Source organism: Borostomias antarcticus (genome assembly GCF_949987555.1).
Source record: "Borostomias antarcticus genome assembly, chromosome: 14".
NCBI lineage: Eukaryota > Metazoa > Chordata > Actinopteri > Stomiiformes > Stomiidae > Borostomias > Borostomias antarcticus.
In genome coordinates, this window is record NC_140247.1 from 10,531,759 (window position 1) to 10,539,258 (window position 7,500).

General features: G+C 51.9%; 1 protein-coding gene across 1 annotated transcript in view; it reads left to right on the forward strand.

Moving 5' to 3' along the window:
* The window catches only part of LOC311317214 (MAGUK p55 subfamily member 3-like), a gene marked incomplete at both ends in the record, with an annotated part of 21,509 nt that overhangs the window by 12,221 nt on the left and 1,788 nt on the right, over window positions 1–7,500 (forward strand). Inside the window, 4 exons of the mRNA XM_084448262.1 lie at window positions 50–70; window positions 1,702–1,743; window positions 4,802–4,867; window positions 7,042–7,203. Of these exons, the coding sequence (XP_084304388.1) occupies window positions 50–70; window positions 1,702–1,743; window positions 4,802–4,867; window positions 7,042–7,203 (291 nt within the window). The remainder of the gene's footprint in view (window positions 1–49; window positions 71–1,701; window positions 1,744–4,801; window positions 4,868–7,041; window positions 7,204–7,500) is intronic.

The following is a 7,500-nucleotide window of genomic DNA, read 5'->3' on the forward strand; positions in this document are numbered from 1 at the left end:
TTTAGACCGGGTGTGTGTTCTCTCTCCTCTCCATCACTGCCTACATCAGATGACCAGGGATGTGACAAAGGTGGGTCAGATTTACCCACATCTCTCTCTCTCTCTCTCTCTCTCTCTCTCCCCCCCCCCCCCCCTCTCTCACACACACACACTCAATAAGGGTGCTTGGTATTTTCAGAGAGGCCTCTGTGTGTGTGTTATGTGTATGTGTGTGTGTGTGTGTGTGTGTGTGTGTGTGTGTGTATGTGTGTCTGTGTGTGTGTGTGTGTGTGTGTGTGTGTCTGTGTGTGTGTGTGTGTGTGTGTGTATGTGTGTGTGTGTGTGTGTGTGTATGTGTGTGTGTATGTGTGTGTGTGTGTGTGTGTGTGTGTGTGTGTGTGTGTGTGTGTGTGTGTGTGATTGCCTGCTGTGGGGATGGGGGATACCCCCTGGGACTAGAGCTCTCCGTTAAAACGCTCCCCTCCAGCTGTCAGCTTACGAGAGCAGAATATAGATTCCCTGTCTAGTACACTGTGTGTGTGTGTGCGCGTGTGTGTGTGTGCGCGCGCGAGAGTCTGTGCCAGGCTAGGCAGCCCGAACAGCACAGCTCAATCTGTTAAAGCGACAGTAGCAGAATCCCATCCTCTCTCCTCCACTCATTCTCAGTCTCTCTCTCCCTTCTCTGTAATTCATCATCCTGTCTGCCGCGGTTCCCCAGTTCTGAGCTGTTGCGCTGCTCTATCGGCCCTACTGGTTCTGGTGCTCTCAACAGAACCCTTTCCTGTCCCCTGTCGAGGTGTTCAGTTTGTTGACGAGTGTTAGTGTGAGGAATTATGAGTGTTAGTTGCATAATAAGTTAGAGAGGGGAGGTGTGAGGTCCTGACGCTCCTATTTGTTCTCCCAGACTGCACAAAGAGAGGTCAGTGGGTGAACAGTATACAGTATGTGTGTGGGGAGTGTGTGTGTGTGTGTGTGTGTGTGTGTGTGTGTGTGTGTGTGTGTGTGTGTGTGTGTGTGTGTGTGTGTGTGTGTGGAGCTCCTCTCCTCTCCACTGTGGGAGCAGGGGTAATCCTGAGTGAATTGTGGGGTCTGTTTGGGGGTGTCTGAGGGGTCTGTTTGGGGGTGTCTGTGGGGTCTGTTTGGGGGGGTCTGAGGGGTCTGTTTGGGGGTGTCTGTGGGGTCTGTTTGGGGGGGTCTGAGGGGTCTGTTTGGGGGTGTCTGAGGGGTCTGTTTGGGGGTGTCTGAGGGGTCTGTTTGGGGGTGTCTGTGGGGTCTGTTTGGGGGGGTCTGTGGGGTCTGTTTGGGGGTGTCTGTGGGGTCTGTTTGGGGGTGTCTGAGGGGTCTGTTTGGGGGTGTCTGTGGGGTCTGTTTGGGGGTGTCTGTGGGGTCTGTTTGGGGGTGTCTGTGGGGTCTGTTTGGGGGTGTCTGTGGGGTCTGTTTGGGGGTGTCTGTGGGGTCTGTTTGGGGGTGTCTGTGGGGTCAGGCCTGCCCATCAAGGCTGTGGGCTACTGCTGGGGGTCCCGCTGTGAAATCCCCCCCGTGCTGCCAGCTCTCCTGCCCACCCCTCTGCCCTCTGACCTCCCGCCTGCCTGCCTGCCTGCCCGTCATGCCCACCCCCACCCCCCCATGACCCCTGACCCCCAGCCTCACCCCTATGCTCCTTCCTCCAGGTCTCTCACCCTCTGCTCACTCCCCCTCTTCTCCCTGCTTGCCTCCCTACAGAGGACTGTGACTGTGAGGGCTATTTCAATGGACAGTACATAGGTGAGAGCGTGCATGTCTTTCTCCTCCTCTCCTTCCACTCCATGCTGTCTGTCTGTCTGTCTGTCTGTCTGTCTGTCTGTCTGTCTGTCTGTCTGTCTGTCTGTCTGTCTGTCTGTCTGTCTGTCTGTCTGTCGTGGTCTTGCTGTCTGGCTGGTTGTCTGGCTGGCTGGCCTGCTGACTACTTTGTGTCGGGGAGCGGTGCTGCTACCCTGGAAGTGGGGGGGGGGGGGGGGGGGGGCAGGCCAGGGTGGGGCTGGAGGGATGAGTGGGAGCGAGGGGGTCAGGGGTCAGGCCCAGGGACGGGGCAGCGAGTCTGAGCCCGCGGATCAAAGAGAGCAGAAGTATTGATATCGACGATGTGTAGACGCCCACTCTACCGGCTCAGCAGGAGAGAGAGAGAGAGAGAGAGAGAGAGAGGGAGAGGGAGAGAGAGAGAGAGAGAGAGAGAGAGAGAGGGAGAGGGAGAGGGAGAGGGAGAGGGAGAGGGAGAGGGAGAGGGAGAGGGCGGGGGATGGGGGATGGGGGGGGGGTGAATGCGGAGTGGTCTCACAACTACAGGTGTTCATAACAGGTCTGTCTCATTAGGGGCTTGTGAACAATGTAGTGTTATCGCAGGAGGAGATAGCTGAAAACTCACACTGTGTGAGACAGAGAGAGAGAGGGATCGGTATTAACCCTTTCACACATAGCGGTCACTACAGTGGACAACTATTCAAAAGTTGTTTTCTTGTATATGCATGGGTTTTGATGGCATAGTTGCGTATCAGGTACTAGAGTGGACACTAGAGCATCATCCCATACACTGCCATCCAGTGGCAAGCCATTGTAAGTGCAAGAAAAATTTATCAAACCCAAGATGGCCGATAGACGGTCAGAAACCAAGTTGCATCAATATCTTGCCAATTCTTCTATAGTAAGAGACCCTTGTAGGTAAAGAAAATAGGGTGACATCAAATAACAACTAAATAGTCATGCAATTGCTAAATTTGATTTTGAAGTATTGATTTTATATTGAGACAAAATGACGATTAGTCACCTGTCCACTAAAGTGGACATCATGCATCGCTAGCTTTATTTCAACTACAATTCATTCTCATGACTGCTACTGTTGTTCTTGAAAATATTTCATCTGTAGTAACTTTTTTGGCAGTTAATCAGTTCATTTATGTTTGTATTTATTAATGTAACTTTAACTTTTTGTATATCTTTATATTTTGTAGAGCTCAAGAGATGAAGCAGTACTATGTGTTGTGTACAGTATTGTACCAGGCCTAGTGTGTTGTACAGTATTGTACCAGGCCTAGTGTGTTTGTACAGTATTGTACCAGGCCTAGTGTGTTGTACAGTATTGTACCAGGCCTAGTGTGTTGTGTACAGTACTGTACCAGGCCTAGTGTGTTGTACAGTATTGTACCAGGCCTAGTGTGTTGTGTACAGTATTGTACCAGGCCTAGTGTGTTGTGTACAGTACCAGGCCTAGTGTGTTGTGTACAGTACTGTACTAGGCCTAGTGTGTTGTGTACAGTACTGTACTAGGCCTAGTGTGTTGTGTACAGTACTGTACCAGGCCTAGTGTGTTGTGTACAGTTCTGTACAACGCCATGTACCAGGCCAGTATCCAGTTTTGGATATTTTAGTTTTCACATCTTTATATATTTCATTTATTTGTTTGTTAAATACATATTAATTCATTTGAAAACAAAAATGCATGCTGTCCACCTGAGTGGACATCAAAAAAATATTTTTGAATAAACAATACATTTCGAATCTTTTGATTTGATTTGATTTGATTCACTTTATTTATCCCGAAGGAAATTAAAATGCCACGTAGCTCATAAAGCCATAAAAACAACACAAGACAACAATACACATATAGAAACATACAAGATAAGGACAGACCAAAAACATCAGACATGTACGTTGTTAAAAACAATGGATGTGTTGTACACCAAGTGATCTCCAGTTAAAAGCCATAGTGTCATAAAGGTGCATTATTAATAAGTGCAATCCCTGTGGCCACGCCCAGATTGTGTGGAGTTGAATAATCTAATGGCTGTTGGGAGGAAGGACTTCCTCGAGCGTTCTGTGGTGCAGTGCATGGTGGTGAGTCTGTTACTGAAAGTGCTCCTGTGTGCCATCAGTGACTGGTGTAGTGGGTGCTGTGGGTTGTCCATGATGGATAGAATCTTGCCTAAAGAGCCCTAAAACAGTTTTTTAAATCCTGAGTTTATTATAATTCATGCATGGGCGAATGTAAACAATGAGGAGTAGACCCTGCTGTGCCTCTCTCTGTCAAGGTGTCACACATCCCGATAGTCATCAGTCACCCAGACGTCACCAACGTCCCTGTGAGAGCATTCAATCAAGACTTTAAAAAGAGGATTTGAATAGGCAGGAAGATCATTTCTGCTTGATTAGAGTGGCCAGAGTAGGGAAGACTCCCGGCTTATCCTCAGCTCCCATTCTGCCCTCCTCCTACTGACCTTCCCCGCCCCCTCCTCCCTCCCTCCCCCATCCCTCCCTCCCTCCCCCATCCCTCCCTCACCCCGCCGTGAACTTCAGGCCACTCCCCCACATCCCAGGGTCAGCTGGAATGAAGGGGAGCACGCGGGGATCTACACACAGCTGTCCGACGGCGCCCTCTGCTGCGAGAAAAAAAAAAAACAAGCAACAAAACCGCCCCAAAAATCCATGCTGCAGTTGACTGCTCGCTATGTAGACACATTTACCACAAGCATCAAATTGATCAGATTTACATGAAAAAGGGTCGAGCTACGTTGATGGACTGACTGAGTGTGTACCACATCTCCTTTTACCCACCCCCCAGTATTACCCCCCCCCCCCCCCCTCCCAGTAAGCTGTGTTGGGATCCCCCTTGGCCTGCCCCCCCTCTCCCCCCTGCGCTGCTCTGGCCGGTGCACCCCTCCCCCCTCCCCTCTCCACCCCCCACGAGGGCCCTGCTGCGTTGCACACTCAACGAGGCACGCCTGCTGCTCGTTCACCCTGTGTGGAGGCGTGAGTGAGGCTGGGTTGTGTGATGCTCTAACGCCAGTTATAGTCTCTCCTAAGTGTAAAGCAGTGGCGCCCTCCTGTGGCCAGGTGTTTTCCTGGGAATTTTATTCAGGTACTGTTCCCGGCTTGTTCCCACAGGTAACACAGCAGGGCGAGGGGTAGGCCTGGGCCTGGGGGCCACAAACACACACACACACACACACACACACACACACACACACACACACACACACACACACACACACACACACACACACACAGCAGGTCTCCAGGGCCAGGCCGCCTCCCCCCTACTGGACCCCGAGCCTCTGTCAGCTGCATGTCCTGAGTGTTCATCTCAGACTAACTGTCTCTCCATTGCTAGGGATGCGCTTCTGTCACCAGGGCTGTGGGTCTGGGCTAGCTACCTGCACCTGCGGACTATTATACAACACCTATCTCACTTTGGGGAGGGAAGCCAGTCGGTGTTAGCTTCCCTCTCGGCCTCGGAGCTGGAAGTGTTTCTCGTTACCAGAACCTTGTGAGATATCAGCTGCGTGCGACCAGGCTTTGTTCCCCAGGCGCAAACTCAGCAGATATCTCACAACACCTGGCGGACCCATTTAGATCAGAGATAAGCCCAGATCAGGTTCTCTCAGCCTCGCTTTGTTCACTGACTATTGATAGATTACATCGGTCTGTGAGTTTCTACTCGCTCCACTGTGGCTTAATGCATGATTCTCACGGCTGGCTGGCTGGCTGCCTTCGATTCATTGCAGTACTAAGAACATAAAGCAATTTCAGATAAAGGAGCTTAATGATGTTGGGTTGCATGATTATCTGAAACTGATAAGATGCTTTTAAAAAATGTTTGTTAGTCACACTAACGCCATATGGCACAATAACACAACCACCTGTTAGTAAATGTACTGTAGATGACCACATCATGGCATGAATAGAATAGAGTAGATACAGTATGTGTGATGTAATGATGTGATGTCAGAGTGCGCTAGGTGTTAACAGCTTCTGTCCTGTGAACCCTGTCTACCTCCGCTCCTCTCCACCTCCCCCACACCTCCCTCTCTCCACCTGTCTCTCCACCCCTCCCTACCTCTCCCTACCTCTCTCCACCCCTCCCTACCTCTCTCCACCCCTCCTTACCTCTCCCTACCTCTCCCTACCTCTCTCCACCCCTCCCTACCTCTCCCTACCTCTCTCCACCCCTCCCTACCTCTCCCTACCTCTCCCTACCTCTCCCTATCTCTCCCTACCTTTCCCTACCTCTCCCTACCTCTCTCCACCCCTCCCTACCTCTCCCTACCTCTCTCCACCCCTCCCTACCTCTCCCTACCTCTCCCCACCTGTCTCTCCACCTCTCCCTACCTCTCCCTGCCTCTCCCTACCTCTCCCTACCTCTCCCTATCTCTCCCTACCTCTCCCTATCTCTCCCTACCTCTCCCTTCCTCTCTCCACCCCTCCCTACCTCTCCCTACCTCTCTCCACCCCTCCCTACCTCTCCCTACCTCTCCCTACCTCTCCCTATCTCTCCCTACCTTTCCCTACCTCTCCCTACCTCTCTCCACCCCTCCCTACCTCTCCCTACCTCTCTCCACCCCTCCCTACCTCTCCCTACCTCTCCCCACCTGTCTCTCCACCTCTCCCTACCTCTCCCTACCTCTCCCTATCTCTCCCTACCTCTCCCTATCTCTCCCTACCTCTCCCTTCCTCTCTCCACCCCTCCCTACCTCTCCCTACCTCTCTCCACCCCTCCCTACCTCTCCCAAACTCTCCCAACCTGTCTCTCCACCCCTCCCTACCTCTCCCTCCGCTCCTCTCCACCTCCCCCACACCTCCCTTCTCCCCACCTGTCTCTCCACCCCTCCCTACCTCTCTCCACCCCTCCCTACCCCTCCCTACCTCTCCCTACCTCTCTGTTCACCTCTCTCCATCCCTCTCCTCACCTCTCTCCATTCCTCTCCTCACCTCTCTCTATCCTTCTCTTCACCTCTCTCCATCCCTCTCCTCACCTCTCTCCATTCCTCTTCTTACCTCTCTCCTTCCCTCTCTTCACCTCTCTATCATTCTCCTCACCTCTCTCCATCCCTCTTCTCACCTCTCTCTATCTCCTCACCTCTCTCCATCCCTCTTCTCACCTCTCTCCACCCCTCTCCTTACCTCTCTCCACCCCTCTCCTCGCCTCTCTCTATCTCCTCACCTCTCTCCACCCCCCCTCTCCTCTCTATCCTTCTCCTCACCTCTCTCCACCCCTATCCTCCTCTCCTCTCCCCTCCCCCTGCTCCTCCATAGCTGGTCTGAGGAGAAGTTTCCGGTTGAGTCGTAAGGACCGGCAGGGTTCCCCCGGAGAAGCCAACGCCTCCGACCCCGGTGACCCCGACTACCTGACCTATGAGGAGGTGACCCGGTACCAGCACCGTCCCAACGAGAGACCCCGTCTGGTGGTGCTGATCGGTAAGATCTCCACCCAGAACGACAGAACCATTCTCCTGTGATGACAGGGACCTCTAGAGGACAACACCGTGAACTGCCCCTCCGTATTTACAAAAACGATTTTATAAGCATTATGTAATGTCTGATAAATTAGAATGGGAACAGTTCCCTATTTTCCTATTTTCCACATCTCTGATCTCTAAATACAGTCCCACAAATTTAACTTCTATTAATTCCATGTCTTTAGAAAATTATCCCCCTCAGCAAATACTGTATAATATTGTTGTTTCAGGTTCTCTCTTTCTCTCTCTCTCTCTC